A 17,875-nucleotide genomic window follows, 5' to 3' on the forward strand; every position below is an offset into this window, starting at 1 on the left:
TAACGCAAGAAACACTTGTTAGTGCTTAAACTGTGACTGCATTACTCTGTTTATGTACTTATCTTAAGACTACTCCTACGCGTATATATATGTCTGGTCCTGGAACATGCAAAATAGCCAAACACGTAGGTTTGGCATGCAAATGTACGTTAAAAGCTGTAACAAAACAGACAAAAAAACAAGAAAGATTAGGAGGAAAAAGTGATTCGTAGCAATAAATAATTGACATGGATAGAGAAAATAAAAAATGGACCGACCCATTACAACAACTTTAAAATGTACAGAGTACACAGACTAAAACAGTAGCTATGGTTTCTTTGGCGTATCTGTAATAAATTGTTCTGGGGATCTTCGTCCTATCTCCATGCCATTCACTATCACTACATTCATTTATTGATGCTTCATTATCTTCTTTTGTTTTTTCGCCGATCCCTTATTTAATCCGTTCCATATTCTATATAACATTGATTTTTTATAGTAGTAGGTCTACTTTTTTTTGGTTTTTAATGTGACAATAACACTTTTATTATTATGTCCTTGGAGATATTTATTAAAAAGTGCATTTTGATTTATTTGATGTGTACCATTATATCCTCAGTGTTTACTTTGGAAATATGATCGTTATTACTTACTCTCTCCGTTCCTTAAAGTTACATATTCTAGAGAAAAAAAATTATTTTAAAAAGATCTATTTTTTACTTTTTCAATATATATTTTATTAACTAATTACAAACTTCAAAAAACTTATTTGCAATAATTAATTTTTTATTGGCTTAAAGTTATTGGAAAAAAATAAACACAAAAATTATACAAATTTAATGTATTTTATTAAAATGTGTGAAAAATATAAAATATAGATTTTTTAGGAATAGAGGGAGTATTACTTTTTTTTGAACAAAGTTATTACTTATTACTTGTATTTAGTATTTACCATTAAAACTCCCATTTGTTGAAATTTTCCATTGAAAACAAAATGTACATACAAATTTTATGATAACTCTCCACTATTAAACAATGTATCTATAAACAAAACCAATATGAGTTTAGGCCAGATCAAATAGTGTAAATAGTTTAGATTAATACAATTTGGGATATACTCCCTCCGTTCCTTAATGATAGACTTTTTAGAAAAAGAAATTTGTTCAGAAAAATGTATTTTTTATGTTTTTTTATGAAAAAATTATAAACTTCAAAAAAATTAATTGATTTTATTGAATTACTATTGGTTAAAAGTTAGTCACTCTGTTCTAAAATGTAATATGTTTTGAGTAGTACACACTTATTAAGAAAATTACTTTTTACCTAGAAAGTATCATTAAAATTATAAACTAAAAACTACTCAACCAATTACAAAATAGAACTATTAAATTTGATTGGCTACACAGTTTTTAATAAACTTAAAGTTATCTAGAAAGATGAAAACATTTTATATATTAGAACATCAAAATTATTCTAAACCTCTTACATTTCAGAATAAAGGAAATATTGAAAATTAAAAATTACAGAAAATGATATATTTATTATGTCAGTTTAATTTGTTTTCTTAATATGTGTGAAAATAGTAAAAAATCTATCTTTATGGAGTGGAGAGAATATGTTTTAGCAAAAAAAACTTGGGATATATGCACTAACTAACCTTACATTGTTTTATTAATTAGGTGAATGACCTTGACTTTTGTGTACAAATTTTGGCGGTTGATTATAATCTAACCCTCAAATTATTAAATTAGTATATAAGCTAACACGATAATTTACTACAACTTTGTTTCAATATTAATCATCCTTAATGATCAATTTTTCTTTTGAGAAAATCCTAAATTATCATGATCACTAATAGCTAAATTTTGGTATGAATAAATTATTTTTACGTGATAAAATACTAAATTCTTTACCACCCATAATTTTGTTTACTTTCCTACCGTTACTCATTATGGAACCTCGTGAGTTTCAGCAATATAGTTAAACCATAAATGCCTGAACAAATGTAGTTGGTATCATCACATTGGCAACATGTTTATTTTCTATTCATCAGGGGATGGCTTATCGGATCAAGTCTCGATTCGAACATTAAATGTGTTGCATGGATCGATATATAAACAATTTTAATGGCGCACATCCATAGATTGAATAATCGAGTATCAATGCAATAATGCATTTACACTTTCACTGAACTGTATCAACCCAATCATATTTTCTCATCTACTGCATTCAATTCCGTCAAAGATCCAATAGTGTTATTCAAAGAAAATACTCAATTAGCATATGCTCTTCTAACTGGTAATGTAACTATTTCTACATTTTAAATCCCAAGTTTTACCATGTGAAAATTTTAATGATGCACCAACTACGAGAATACATATTTTTGTTGTTGTTGTTGTTGTTGCTAAAGACTCCGAGACTAGATCACATTCACACTTATTAGGAGTTATATATATATATTAAGATATATAATGTTATGTGGTAAATAAGTTTAATATTTTCACCGTCATACAAAAATGTTTAATTCTTATTTTACAAAAAATGTCATTTTACAATATATCTTGAAGCAATTTTTGATTTATTTCCTCAGCCGGCCAAACCTCATTTTATTTGAATGGAAACCATTATCATCTAATTAATAATATAGTAAGTTAGGATATATTTCTACAATAGTGTTTTTTAATTTGTATGTAAAATATGTCATATGATACTTTTATGAAATATGTAGTGCCAGTTTTTTTTTTAAGTTAGTATCAGTCGGTTTAATAAGCTTAATAATCTATAGCCCATAAGTTTAAAATTCTTGTACATTTTTATGTTATGATCAACCATGCAAGAGATTATGTGTTTCACGTTCAAATTAGCTGGTAAAGATTATTTCCTCATAATCATCAGCATGGCTATGATATAGCCTGTAGCGCATAAGTTATACTACCATATTTATAAAGATTCATCCCAAAAGCAATGATTTCATTATAATTAACCATGTAGAAAGAAAATCAATTAAAAATTCAGTAATTTATATAAACTCACAACTTTAGCCTTTAGGATGGTCAGTTATTCTTTAATCTCTATAAAATAAAATAAAATGAAAAAGATTATAAAATCCACTAAACCAATCCTCATTCTTCCACTATTATTGACAAAAAGGACTCCTTTTTAAATTCAACCCTCCCACCATCTCTCTTTCCCTTCATCTCAGAGAAAAAAACAACTCTCTCTCTCTGTCTGTCACTAACAAGAACGCACGACTCACAAGGCAAAAATGATAAGCGGCTGGAGAAGAGCCTTTTGCACTTCCATACCCAAAGAGAGACACGACGAAGACGACAGCAACTGTGTTCTTGATTCACCGGAGGACCAACGTTTCCGACACAAACCCTCTTCCAAGTTCGGTTTTTTCTCAACTCCATCCACCCCTCGTTCTGTTTCCGGCACCTACAGCCTCCGTTGCCGGACTTCTGCAGCCACCGCCGTCGCCACCGCCACACCTTCTGCGTCTCTTCCCTCAACTCCAAAACTAACGTGCAGAACAACCACCGCCGAATCAACTCCAGCCACAACTCCGACGAGAAACAGTAGCCTCGTTTCTTCTCCGGCGAGCTTCTCCCTCCTCAAATCAAAACTCCGATTCAACAAGGCGAAGAGTAGCAACAAATGTGGAATCTGCTCACAGAGCGTGAAACCAGGTCAAGGCACGGCGATTTTCACGGCGGAGTGCTCACACACGTTTCATTTCCCCTGCGTGACGTCACGTGCCGCAGCGGATCATAACCGGCTCGTCACGTGTCCGGTTTGCGGATCTTCGCTGTTGCCTGAAACTCGAAATTACGGTAAACCGGGTTCTCAAACCGGACAAGAGACCAGCCGGTTAAAAGTTTACAACGACGACGAGCCTTTAATCTCATCTCCTATGTCTCCCGCTGGTTTCCACACGATACTCGAATCCGACGAAAACGAAGACGGCGAGTTCACTGGATTCTCCGTTAATACGCCGTCACCTTTAACGGCGAAGCTATTAACGGATGATTCTTTAAGAAACGTGGAGGTTAAGCTCTCGCCGGAATCTGCGATCGTTGCGGCGGTGAAAGGTTACGAGACTTACTCCGTCGTTATGAAGGTGAAATCTCCGCCCCTTACGACGGCGCGTAGGTTACCGGTGGATTTGGTTATCGTTTTAGACGTGGCCGGGAGGTTAGAATCGCTGAAGCGAACGATGAAGCTCCTGATTTCGAATCTTAAGGAGACGGATCGTTTATCCATCGTCGCGTTTTCGTCGAGCTCGAAACGGTTGTTGCCGTTACGGAGGATGACGGCGAACGGGAGGAGATCAGCAAGAAGAATCGTGGATATCATCTCCGTCTCCGGCGCCGGAGTCGCTTGTAACGGCGGAGGAATAACCGCGAACGACGCGTTGAAGAAGGCGGTGAAGGTGTTGGAGGATCGCCGGCAGAAAAACCCTTTCGCCACCGTCTTCGTTTTAACGGACCGTCAGGCCCATCAGGCCCAATTAGCGTATTCTAAAATTCCCGTCGTGTGGCTCGGCGCGTGGGATCACGCGGTTTCAGAGGACGCCTTTGCGAGAAGTATCAACGGTTATTTGAGTTTGTCTGTTCAGGATCTCGGTTTAAGCCTCGGGTTGGTGTCTGGGTCGGGTCAGGGAGAGATTACTGCCGTCTACTCTCTTTCGGGTCGACCCGCCTGGCTTGGAACCGGTTCGGTCCGGTTAGGTGATATGTACGCTGGAGAAGAGAGAGCGTTGCTCGTGGAAATCAAAGCGCCGGTTAGCTCTTCCACTACGAGTAGGTCCCACAGAATCCTGACCGTTCGATCTCGTTACGTGGACCCCACAACTCAAGAAATAAGAAACCCGGAAGATCGGGCGCTTCTGATTCCTTATCCTGTAACCGTACGATCATCATCCAATCCGAACATCGGAAGGCTCAGAAACCTCCACGTCAGCACTCGAGCCGTTGCGGAGTCTCGGCGGCTCATAGAGCGCAACAATTACTCTGGAGCTGAAAGATTGCTGACGTCGGCTCGAGCCTTGCTGGTGCAGTACGGCTTGAGCTCGAGTGATACGTGCTTACGTGGCTTAGACGCTGAGCTTGCGGATCTTAACGGTGTGAGAGGAAGACAGTTGACGTCATCATTGGAGAGTTTGGAGCCGCTTACTCCAACGTCGGCTTGGAAAGCGGCGGAGAGATTGGCGAAAGTGGCGAAGATGAGGAAACATATGAACAGAGTCAGTGACTTGCATGGGTTCGAAAACGCTAGATTTTAGTTTTACTTTATTTTCCTGTTTTATATAATGTTTCCTTAATCATGCTTTAGAACTTGTGTGATGATCTGATACGAAACAAACAGAATGGTGCATAATGAACATATATACAATCAAGCTATGATGTCAATATGTCATATTGTCATTCACTTGTCACCCTAAAAGTTGATGTACATTTAAGTTTTGTTTGTGAAAATGTTCTTTTAGGACATTTTATCTGGAGTGGATATTATGAACTATAACCGACAGAAAACAGTGGATCGGATTTGGTCTTATTGGGTTATACATTTCAGATGTGGGTGTATTAGTTCGGGTCTAGTTTTTAACCAATGGATCAGGTATTCTTTTTTTTTCTCAACCAATGGTTCAGGTATTCAAATGACCTAGAAGTTATATTTTGAGTATTGTGAACATATTTTTGGTAATTCATATATTCTTTGTTTTACATTTTGAATATATTTTTAGATTTTCAAATATATTTTGGGTATTCAAATATATTTTTTTTATTTTATTTTCTCAGAATTTCTCAGATTTTCAGATAAATTTAGATATTTTTGGCAATAAATACCTGAATCGAACTATATTTGTAAAAATCAGATAGTAAACCGTTTTAACAACTAAGACCAAAAATGACCCGAAGTCGATACATAACCGAAACACTTGCAAATCTTAAATTGATCTATAGTTTTTCTACTCAACAAATACTAAATCGAACCGTTTTTTATCTGAAACCAATCCAAGTGCCCATAATCTAATCGAACATGTCAATATGTCATCAATTTCCAAGAATCAAAAACACTATGAATGATATTAACAAAAAGAAACTATAATCATTTAAGTGTATGCAAACTTAAAAGATAAAATAGATGAATACATAAATTAATACCGTTGATCCGTTATCAATATTAGTCTTAAGTTTACAAGCTTGAGAATAAGCTTATGCATAATAGTTTATGGTTGTGAGTCATGTGACACACATGCTTATGATACCAGCTTAGGGTCGTGAGTCTTGTAACACACGTATTTTAAATGAAGAAAGCAATAATGCGAAATGAATGGATGGTATTTCAATGAGAATCATACCAAAGCTCTTGCATTTTTCTTGTTGTAACTTGTATGTTTTTTAAATGTTTAACATATACTAATCATGAATCTGAAATGATTTTTCATTGCTTTTTGTTGTACTTTTCTATAAGAACTTTGGTTTGCTTTATAATTATTTAAAGTAAAACTTTAGCTAGAGCATATATTCTATGTGTACTTCTTCATTATGGGTGTTACATTATAAATCTAAAACAATCGTAATGTAGCCTTTTTGCGGCTACAACACTAATTAAATTCGTTGTATCCCAATGATTCAAACTCCATAGTCAACAAAATACATCCATAACAGAACAATCATTAGCATAAACAAGGGTTATTAATATCATTTTAGCGGAATTTGTCTCTTTTCTGTTTGTCTCGTACGCTTTTTACAGTGCTACACCCTTTTTTTTTAGTAAACATGTTTTTTTTTTTTTGATAACTCTGGTATTTGAGCAGTCATATTCTCAACTATCCCCCGAAAGGGGTCCAGCGCCCCAACGGAAGAAATGTTAAATCCGTTGTGGCCAAGACTCGAACCCGGGTGGCGGGCAGTACAGTTGTACCTCCTTTACCATCAAGCTACGAGCGCTTTAAGAACATCTAATAATTCAATACACCTTTCTTTTCCCTACAAAGATTCCTTTTATTCAATGTCCCTAGTGTTACGCACAAGATGCATCACATTTTCATACTTATCTCCAAAATATTCGGAAAGACGTGTGTTTCAGAAATATCAGTAGGTAAAAGAATTAAGATCTTAAGTCCTTTGATATAATGTTATAGATAATTTTATTCTATTAAAATAGAAGTCACAACTTCATTTCATGTGTGATATTTTAAGCTGTACCATTATTTAGAAAATTTATTAAATGTACATAACTTAATTATAATATCTTTTAAAATCTTTATTTTTATTTAATAAAGTTAATGTACAGTTAAGTTTTGTGTTGTGAAAATGGCGCTAGGTCGAACATGTCATCAATTTCCAATAGTAAAAGTCACCATAATGAAACGTCCTAACAGTAATATATATATAAAAATAGATTTTATATACTAGTAAAACTTGAAAGATAAACATTCATGTGTATAGAAACTAATACCGTAATCAAAATAAACCCTAAATTTACAAGCTTTAGATTAAGCTTATGCATAATATTTTAGGGTTGTGAGTCATGTGTCACACGTTTTTTAAAATCCATTTGCATTAAGTTGTATTTAGAAATGATATGCTGCATATGCACTTCAAATAGGCTATTTGTTATTCATAGACGGCTAAATCGTCATATTTTTCATATGTATTTTAGATGGTTAATGTTTATATTAGTGTTTTGTAAGAAGTCATATAAGAAATGCTAAGAAAACACTTGTGCGAGTTATTGTTATCTGACCATATTTGAATGAGTATCAGGAATGGATGGTATTTTAAAAAGCTTTGCATGCATTAATTAACCTTGAACCTGAAATGATTTTTCATTGCTTTTGTTTTACTTAATTATCTTTCTGTAAGAACTTTGATTTGATTTATTGTTATTTAAATTAAAACTTTTTAGCCAGTATTTAGCAAAAAAAAAAAAAAACTTTTTACCCAGAACATATAATATATATATTCTGTGTACTACTTCGTTATGGGTGTTACATTTATAAATCTATAATGTAGTACTAATTAACTATCGAAATGTAGTACGTACCACACTAGTTAGATTCGGCGTATTCCAATGATTCAAACTCAATAATCAACAAAATGTTTTCTTAGCAATACAATAATAAATTAGTATAAAGAAACCTTGTTAATATGATTGCAATGAGAATAATTGCGATTTGAGGATATCATTTTCACGGCGGAATTTGTCTCTTTTTGCGTTTATCTCGTATGCTTTTTACACCAATACTATGAACTTTAGACTTCTCTTTGTACCTCTTTCCGAGTTTCCATAGTGCATCACATATATATATAGCAATCATCTTAAATTGTTTATAATCATCACATTTCACATGTCTCTAATGACACGAGGAAAGCTTTTAAACCTGATTCTTTATTTTTAATTATCTGATACCTGTAAGAAGTTTATTATCTCAACTCAGGCTCAAAACAATAGTAACACCAAATATGAAAAATGCTTTTTCTTTAAATTTTAACATTAAATTCAAATAAATCAGCATAAGTATTATACACTTCTTTATTTATTTTTATTTGCCTGACTAACATATATTAAGTTCTAGTATGTTGAAAACCTGATACCATCGGTGATCGGTCAAACGATAAAAGATAGGCTTAAAGTATTTGCAAGTATATGTTTTCAGTACGTTTAATCGAGAGAGCGATGGTGCGTTCCACTAAAGAGACGTAATAATGGTACACACGGCTACTATATGTAAGAGCTCATTTCATATACAAACAAACAAGTCCAAGATTTCATCTCATCTTAAAGTATCAAAAGATCTTTAATTTTATAGTTATCTTATACTACTAGTTTTTGGGTTTAGTATAAACACGGACAGGTGCAGATTAGGTAGACCTAAAAGCCAATTTAGCAGAAAAAATTTATTTACAAATTAAAGTTAGTGGAAAGAGTTTTCAAATCAACATGACAATATGTCTATAAAATATTTTTAATTGATAACTTTCTATTTTTATACTTTAATCATGAGAATATCAAAAAGCTCTCGACAAGGAGCTTTGGGCCTATGGGTGTGTACGTATTATTTATTAGACTGATTGTGTTTCAAAAAAAAAAAAAATTATTACATTGATTAGTTATGCTCTACATTCATTTCAAGGAAGCAAACACATATTATGGTGAATAACAGACGAAAACCTAACGTTTACATAATATATATATTCTCTTATATTCTATTCCCTTATAATAGTTTACAAATCAATAAGACAATAGCAGAGAGTATGACATAGTTATGTGTTTAGGTTGACATTGTTTTAAGGGCAAATCTCCAAAATAACACCTTTCTAAGTTTATATCATAAAAATAGCACTCAAAAACTAAAATGACCAAAATAGTATTTTATCTTTTGAAAAATTTAATTTTTTTTTTATTTTTCAAAATTTGAAATCTTATCCCCAAAACCTCACTTCTCAACTCTAAACCCTAAAACCTAAACTCTAAATCCTAAACCCTAAATTCTAAACCCTAAACTCCACCCTTTGAGTGCTATTTTGTGACTTTTGGCCTTGAGTGCTAGTTTGGGAACAAAAACTTGATTTAGTGCTATTTTGGTCTTTTTCTCTTGTTTTAATATTTAAATGAATATTTGTTTTATGTGAACTTTTGTTTCAGTGGATAGTATCTTATATAGGATGTTACGGATTTAGGCGCCCTCGTTGCGGTTGTTCAAATTGTAAAATATGGTTTTTGTGATTGTTTGAATAGGGCAATGTTTTGTATTTATATAGACCTGAGATTTGTTTTAATATAATTTTTTAATTTTATGTCGTCTACTAATCAACTTTGCTCTTATGTGGTGGACGTTAGCAGGTTTCTCTGTGTCCGTCCGGACTATACAACTCTTGACTTTAATTTTTATTTTGGAAAATGCTTGACGGTAATTTTTTCTTTACATTTTTGAACTCATCTTTTATTTCTTTAAAACGAGAAATCCACATTTATTTAAAAAATGTAATCAACATCTCTTGCTTAAATCATGAAAACAAACTCTTTCATTTAATTGTAGTAGTAGCATGTGTCATATTTGTTTGTGATGTTGCGGTAGCATGTAACCATAGCTTTTGTATTGCTTTAAATTGCGAAGTAAGATAGTAGCTGGTAACCCTGAGTCTCTGCCCCATGGAGCGATTCTTTAATGTGCTTTTAGCTTCTTCTGTAACCTCTTTAGAGCAGGCCGAGAATAGTAGAGAGGGTTTGATTCATTCCACACTCAGCTACAACTTCAAGAAATCTTGGATGGGTGGCAGTATGATTAAAGAACTTGAATGGTTTCATGTTGCACTGGAAACAGCCCTAAGCAAAATATGTATACGCAGGTGATCTGACACACCACCATACTTTAACGTTGCAAAGACTGCATATAAGCATTTAATCAACAACTGTTTACCATAATTCGATCAAGCTTTTACTGGTTGGGTTATCATCTTGACAGTTTGACGAGGTGAAACAAGGGGCAACCTGTTGTAAATCCACCATATCACAGAATAAAACCACATTATGGAAATCCCTAGTCGAGCTCGATCAAGCCTTTGTCTTCATCATGAACCTGGAGTATTCTTACCAGCCACTGACCCCCAAATCAGTTTCACTTTTCTGCATATTTTTCTTCATTCAATAGCGCAGTTTGACGCATGAATAAAGGAGCAGAAAAAGTGTCACCATTTTACAATCGGTAGATATTTTTACTATCTATCTATATTCCGTATAGCTAAGTGGAACTCGTAAATTAAATTTATAAATTATATTATATCATAGGTATAGTATAGATTTATATGTATTTTACATTTACATTTAATTTGTAAATATAACATTACAAAACAAAATTTAGTCAAAAAACATCACAAAACGAAATGTATATATTATTAGTATATGTCAAATGTGTACATAGTCACTTTTACATTTGTATATCGTTTGTATATGGTAATATAGACCATGTATAATATAAATGTAAATTTAAACTTTCGTAAGTAAGTAAACGTACTATATAAATATAATACAGTCTATATATAACTGTATCCAACGAAGTTTCAGTATATGAAAAAGGATGTACCAATTCAAATGTTTTTTAACTCGATCCAGATCTACAGTCGAACCTGATAACTCAATATGTAATTTGGTTTGAGTTTTTCTTAAAATCTATTATTTAAAAACTCGTTAAAATACAAAACCTTGTAAAAACTCAATAAAACCAGTAACCCGACTACCAGTTGAATCAATAGAAAAAAAGTTTTATTTATTCTGTTCAAATATTAATTCTTACATAACCAACAATACCTGAAAAATCATGCGTTCATGCTCGTGAACTTTCCATGGTATCAAGCTTTTTGGTCTCCATATCAATAACATTGAAGGGGCACAAGTTGAAGGGGTACTTTTTTAACAATGGAGATACTACCAGTTTCTTCCATATCCATGTCTCCAAAGTTCATTCCATCTGGCAATGCCCAATCGAAAAAGTAAAGCAAATTCATCAACCCTAGCTCCACGGTAGCAACACCCATTGGAAACGCTGGACACATCCTCCGACCAGAACCAAACGGTAACAGCTCAAAATGTTGTCCTCTGAAATCTACAGAACTATCAGTAAACCGTTCAGGGACGAAATCTTCAGGGTCGGTCCAATGCTCGGTGTCACGTCCGATTGTCCATACGTTAATTTGAATTTGCGTTTTCGGGGGAATATCGTAGCCTTGGATCTTGATGTGAGACATTGTTTCTCTTGGAAGTATAAATGGAAGTGGTGGATGTAGTCTGAATGTTTCCTTGATTATGAGCTTCAAGTAATCAACTTTTCCTAGGTCATCTTCAGTGATTATTTCCCTTTTGTCCCCAAGGGCGGTTCGAATCTTTTCCCGAGCTTTCTTCATTACTCTAGGGTTTCTAACGAGTTCTGACATCGCCCAAATCATTGTTACAGCGCTTGTATCTATCCCTGCTAGAAATACATTCTGAAAATCACATAACAACACACACTTAAAATCTAGTTTGATATATATTTTGTTGGAGATAAGATCCGACATCAGAAATATAAAAGAGACTTAAGTAATATATACGGAATTTGACCAATCCACTTATTACTAATTAGTTTTAACTTGGAATCCCATAATAAACCCGAATTTATCTAGTTGTTAAGCTAATCATGTGGTTGAACACAAAACCAAGATTTTGAGGGTTTTACCATGAGGATAGCCTTGACATTATCAATATTGAGTTTGAAAGAATCTTCGTTTCCTTGTTTATCGATCATATCCAACATCAAGGAAACAATATCCGGGTCTTTCCTTCCTTCTAGTGTCAAGTGGTCATCAATCACATGTTGGTAAAAAGCATCAAGCTCTTCAAAGACTTTGTTGATCTTCTTGTGACGTTGAAACAACCAATCTAGGAATCTTCCAAGTGCACCAGGGAAGAAGTCATAGAAAGTGAAAGTCCCTATAGCTTCTGTTGCTTCGGTAATAAGTTCTTGGATCCTTTCTTGATTGATAACAAAGCCATCCTCGTTGAAGTTCTGTCCTAAAGCTACTCTACAAATGATGCTTGCGGTGAGTGAGAAAAAGGTTTTGCTTAAATCTACAGGAGATTGTCTCAAAGCAGATTCAGACACTTTCTTCACCACAAGTCCAACCTCTTCCTCTCTGATATACCTAAACGATTGAACCCTTTTGAGGCTAAAAAGCTCTATCACTGCGAGTTTCCGCATTTTCCGCCAATACTCACCGTATTGAGAAAGAGCGATGTCTTTGAAACCGTAAGAGAATTTTCCTGTCCCTAACGTCTTTGGTCGGCTGCAACATTCCAAGTCATGAGCTTTGAGAACTGCTTCAGCTGCTTCACTCGATGAGATAACAACCACCGGAACCGACCCGAGACGGAGAAGCATCACTGGTCCGTATTTCTTAGAGAGGTTATGAAAACATCTGTGAGGCAATCCTGCAAGATGGTGTAAGTTTCCAATGACTGGAAGACTTGAAGGGCTTGGAGGAAGATTAAACTTTGAGTTTGTATTCTTTTTAAGAAAGTTTGATGATGCGAGAGTAAGAAGCAAAACCAAGAAGAAACAGAGCAAGATCCCCATTTTTAAAAAACTTTGTTTCTTAGAGTGATGACCGACGATTCCGATGAGCCTTGTATATAATAAAGGACTCAATACTTTACCAAAATAATAATAATAGAGGACTCGATAGTAGGCATACTCTATATCATTTATTAAACTAACTGTACAATTTGATTAGTAGTGTACAAAAAAATATTATTTCTTTTCTTAAATAAAAGTTAAGGAATTATCTAATATGATTAATATATATTTTCATATAAATGATTATGAATAATACATATTTGATAAAACAAATTGTATCCTCTCTCTTTCTTTTGTTTAATTTTATATTATAAGAAAAATAAACAATCACATTAATCATATAATAAAAAAACTTAGATTTTTTCTTATATGTTATATTTTTGATTTTTTAAAATGATTATAAATTACTAATATGGTAAAAGTTCCACACTAAAAGTTTTTTGATAAATGGTTTAATTTATCTTGTTCAAGCAAGATACAAATGATCATAAATCGTATGAGTATGAAATCTCATAATACATATTCATATTATATATATTAATATCATTTAAATTAAATTATATACTATATAAAAATATATAAATACGTTAATTTCAAAATTTATCTTAGTTTTTTAATTTTGAAATTTGCATTGAAAAATTTCACATTAATAGTTTTGTGATTACGGTTTAAATTTTTGTTACAAAAAATATACAAATGTTACTAAAATCATATAATAGGAAGTGTCAATAATATATATTTATATTAAAATATACTATATATATATATATATATATATATGTCAATATCACTAAAGTTTAATTATATATCATATAAAGTAAATAAAATTATTCTTTTGATTTATTTACCAAAAAAGATGATTGTAAATTAAAAAAAAAATAATGTTTTAATTTATGTGCTTACTCTAATTTATATACTTACCTATACTTTATATGGTTTCTAAATATGTGGTTTCTAATATGTTATTTGATCATGACAATCCCAGAAATACACTTTTTCAAATCAAAGTGATTTATAATATTGTAAGCACTATATATATATTATTTCATTTAAATTAAATAATCTAATCTCTATTTTAATAAAAAGCTTTTAATGAAATGTCATGACAAAATTTCATTTAACTCATTTTGAATTTGTTCAAAGAATGAGAGATTTGATCATTCATCTAATATTTGTTTCTCTCTTATACCATATCTAGCTATTATAATTGTAAAATTGAGAAATTTTAATTATTTATTATAAGTTTTCTGATTTATCATTTAATAAATCAAACATTTTTTAGTTTATACATAGCTTACAGTCAAACATATGTATCTCACATGGTCGTGCAATAATGACAAAGTCAAACCAAAAACTAACTTGCAGGCAGTATAAATTTCGCAAAAAATATATGACTAATTGAACGATATATTTTGATATGTGCACTGAATTTAATTATGTAAACAGTTACACTAAGATGATATAGACATAAACAATGAAATATGTAATCGTCTCATATCTATATATACTATAAATTATAAACAGATTGGCAATAAGGCATAATGCATGAACTTACAAGTTACAACGTATGTTTTCGTAAAATAAAATAGTTCATACCAAAACCAACTAAACCAAGCAATATCAAATTATTGGTCACTGTTAATTTAATTAGATCAATCAAAGAAAGAAAAATCATGTAACAGCGATAGTTCAATCAAACATATTTTTTTCTCTCTAACGCATGATTCAGTTCCAAGTAATTAGTATAGATCTTAATTCTCTTTATCAAATTAATAAACAAGTAAGAAGTTAAAAACAAAAACAGATCATTTATTGTAAAGCTTGGGTTGCAAGTCATCTAATAAGAATAATTGAATATTGTTTTTTTTTTTGAATAATTGAATATTGAAACAAGCTACTCGTTGCAATTTAAGGAAATAATAATAACATAATAATCAGATCTAAATAATTGGTTAAAGCATGATCGATTAAGTATGACATAAAAGTATAGAGAGTAATCCTAATCTTGATACGTGGTGGTAGCAACATCAATGGAAGGCCTCAAGGAGGGATACGAAGACGACCTCTAAGATCAAAACGAAGATGACGTCGTTAAGCTATGAAGATTTTTTTTTTTTTTTTTTACTGCTAGGTTTAGAGTTTTGTGTTGATAATGTGTTGTGAAACAAGAGAGAGAAAATTGGTTGTTCTTATTATTCCATAGGTAGTACACATATATATAGTGATACAACATTAGGGTTTAAGAACGGACTTGTAAACCTATATGGACATCTACCTAATAGTTCATAACACTGATATATATTTTTGTTCAAATATCAATTCTTACATAACTCAACAATACCAGAAAATCATACGTTTCATGCTCGTGGACTTTCCATGGTTTTTTGGTCTCCATATCAATAACGTTGAAGGGGCACAAGTTGAAGAGGTACTTTTTTGACAATGGAGATATTACCAGTTTCTTCCATATCAATGTCTCCAAAGTTAATTCCATCAGGCAATTCCCAATCAAAAAAGTAAAGCAAATTCATCAATCCTAGCTCCACGGTAGCAACACCCATTGGCATCGCGGGACACATCCTCCGACCAGACCCAAACGGTAACAACTCAAAATGTTGTCCTCTGAAATCTACCGAACTATCAGTAAACCGTTCAGGGATGAACTCTTTAGGGTCGGTCCAACGCTTGGGGTCACGTCCGATTGTCCATACGTTAATTTGAATTTGCGTTTTCGGGGGAATATCGTAGCCTTGGATCTTGACGTGAGACATTGTTTCTCGTGGGAGTATAAATGGAAGTGCTGGATGTAGTCTGAATGTTTCCTTGATTATGAGCGTCAAGTAATCAACTTTGCCTAGATCATCTTCAGTGATTATTTCCTTTTTCTCCCCAAGGGTGGTTCGAATCTTTTCCTGAGCTTTCTTCAGTGCTCTAGGGTTTCTAACAAGTTCAGACATCGCCCAAATCATTGTTACAGCACTAGTATCTACCCCCGCGAGAAATAGATCCTAAAATCACATAACAACACACATAAGATCGAGTTTAATTAATATTATCTGTTAATCTAATCATGTGGTTGAACACAAAACCAAGATTTTGAGGGTTTTACCATGAGGATAGCCTTGACATTATCAATATTGAGTTTGAAAGAATCTTCGTTTCCTTGTTTATCGATCATATCCAACATCAAGGAAACAATATCCGGGTCTTTCCTTCCTTCTAGTGTCAAGTGGTCATCAATCACATGTTGGTAAAAAGCATCAAGCTCTTCAAAGACTTTGTTGATCTTCTTGTGACGTTGAAACAACCAATCTAGGAATCTTCCAAGTGCACCAGGGAAGAAGTCATAGAAAGTGAAAGTCCCTATAGCTTCTGTTGCTTCGGTAATAAGTTCTTGGATCCTTTCTTGATTGATAACAAAGCCATCCTCGTTGAAGTTCTGTCCTAAAGCTACTCTACAAATGATGCTTGCGGTGAGTGAGAAAAAGGTTTTGCTTAAATCTACAGGAGATTGTCTCAAAGCAGATTCAGACACTTTCTTCACCACAAGTCCAACCTCTTCCTCTCTGATATACCTAAACGATTGAACCCTTTTGAGGCTAAAAAGCTCTATCACTGCGAGTTTCCGCATTTTCCGCCAATACTCACCGTATTGAGAAAGAGCGATGTCTTTGAAACCGTAAGAGAATTTTCCTGTCCCTAACGTCTTTGGTCGGCTGCAACATTCCAAGTCATGAGCTTTGAGAACTGCTTCAGCTGCTTCACTCGATGAGATAACAACCACCGGAACCGACCCGAGACGGAGAAGCATCACTGGTCCATATTTCTTAGAGAGGTTATGAAAACATCTGTGAGGCAATCCTGCAAGATGGTGTAAGTTTCCAATGACTGGAAGACTTGAAGGGCTTGGAGGAAGATTAAACTTTGAGTTTGTAATCTTTTTAAGAAAGTTTGATGATACGAGAGTAAAAAGCAAAACCAAGAAGAAACAGAGCAAGATCGCCATTTTTAAAAAACTTTGTTTAGTAGAGTGATGACCTCCGATGAGCCTTATATACTAAAGGACTCGATATTAAACCAAAATCCTACTATATAAAAGGGACTAAATTCAAGGCTTTTGGGACTATCCATCTCAGCCAAAATATTCTCATCCAAAAAAAATTAGAAATAAATGTCATTTAGATTTAGAAGATAATTAACTAACATATGACTTTTGATATTTCTAGAAATTTCAAATTTATAATTGCTAATTTATTAATAGAATCATATATCTATATTGAATTATGTTCTATTTTTAATCATTAGACTTCAAGGGTAAATAAATTATTAATTTATAATATATATAGTTTATAACTTTATATTGTAGTTATAAATAAAGAGAAAATAACCGGAAAGGGTGAAGAAGCTCATGTAAAATTATATAATTAAAATGGTAAAATGGTGAGTATGATAAGATGAATCTAAGAAAATTTGTTGTGCAAATTATGGTGTTTTCTTCGTCCCACTATAATGATTTAAAATAAAATATATATTCACATAAATAAGTCAATATTTGTTGTTTTTTTTGGTAAGATGTTAAGATTATCATTTTCTAAAAGGTTACACTATTGTTTTTAAACAACTTATTACAACAATGAAACAAAAATAACCAACAACAACTCAAGGTAAAAAAAGCCTTAAGGAAGTCTTATACAAGAAAGATAAAAAGAAGTAGAGAAGAGGAGAAAGAAGAACTTGCCGGGTAAGAAAAGAGACGGTCACGCATCATACGGTCGA

The 17,875-nt window shown here is 32.9% G+C and overlaps 3 protein-coding genes across 5 annotated transcripts; 1 reads left to right on the forward strand and 2 right to left on the reverse strand.

Moving 5' to 3' along the window:
- Nucleotides 1–3,104: 3,104 nt before the first annotated feature.
- LOC106446438 (E3 ubiquitin-protein ligase WAVH1) lies at nt 3,105–5,392 on the forward strand. The gene has a single exon (XM_048777636.1). The coding sequence runs from the start codon at nt 3,245–3,247 to the stop codon at nt 5,261–5,263; it is 2,019 nt and encodes a 672-aa protein (XP_048633593.1). The 5' UTR covers nt 3,105–3,244; the 3' UTR covers nt 5,264–5,392.
- Nucleotides 5,393–9,573: 4,181 nt separating this feature from the next.
- LOC106449799 (cytochrome P450 71B2-like) lies at nt 9,574–13,233 on the reverse strand. 2 transcript variants are annotated; one of them, XM_013891495.3, is made up of 3 exons: nt 12,742–12,818; nt 12,203–12,668; nt 9,574–11,972 (listed from the first exon to the last, which is right to left on the reverse strand). In XM_013891495.3, exons 1-3 carry the CDS (start codon nt 12,816–12,818, stop codon nt 11,361–11,363), a joined length of 1,155 nt encoding a protein of 384 aa, XP_013746949.2. In that variant the 3' UTR covers nt 9,574–11,360. The 2 variants fall into 2 exon arrangements, with proteins under 2 accessions (XP_013746949.2, XP_013746948.2); XM_013891494.3 differs by having other exon boundaries at nt 12,203–13,233.
- A 2,036-nt stretch (nt 13,234–15,269) lies between these two features.
- LOC106446439 (cytochrome P450 71B2-like) lies at nt 15,270–17,139 on the reverse strand. Of its 2 annotated transcripts, XM_013888170.2 has the most exons (3): nt 16,748–16,824; nt 16,209–16,674; nt 15,270–16,107 (listed from the first exon to the last, which is right to left on the reverse strand). In XM_013888170.2, the coding sequence occupies exons 1-3, from the start codon at nt 16,822–16,824 to the stop codon at nt 15,496–15,498; spliced, it is 1,155 nt and encodes a 384-aa protein (XP_013743624.2). In that variant the 3' UTR covers nt 15,270–15,495. The 2 variants fall into 2 exon arrangements, with proteins under 2 accessions (XP_013743624.2, XP_013743623.2); XM_013888169.3 differs by having other exon boundaries at nt 16,209–17,139.
- Between the last annotated feature and the right edge of the window lie 736 nt (nt 17,140–17,875).

Source organism: Brassica napus, chromosome A4 (assembly GCF_020379485.1).
Source record: "Brassica napus cultivar Da-Ae chromosome A4, Da-Ae, whole genome shotgun sequence".
NCBI lineage: Eukaryota > Viridiplantae > Streptophyta > Magnoliopsida > Brassicales > Brassicaceae > Brassica > Brassica napus.

Excerpts from the sequence above, each read along its gene's own strand:
- LOC106446438 (XM_048777636.1), top strand. The coding sequence starts at position 3,245 with ATGATAAGCGGCTGGAGAAGAGCCTTTTGCACTTCCATACCCAAAGAG.
- LOC106449799 (XM_013891494.3), bottom strand. The coding sequence starts at position 13,099 with ATGGGGATCTTGCTCTGTTTCTTCTTGGTTTTGCTTCTTACTCTCGCA. Across the intron at positions 11,973-12,202 it reads ATGTCAAGGCTATCCTCATG|AATGTATTTCTAGCAGGGAT; the intron begins GTAAAACCCTCA and ends TGTGATTTTCAG.
- LOC106446439 (XM_013888169.3), bottom strand. The coding sequence starts at position 17,105 with ATGGCGATCTTGCTCTGTTTCTTCTTGGTTTTGCTTTTTACTCTCGTA. Across the intron at positions 16,108-16,208 it reads ATGTCAAGGCTATCCTCATG|GATCTATTTCTCGCGGGGGT; the intron begins GTAAAACCCTCA and ends ATGTGATTTTAG.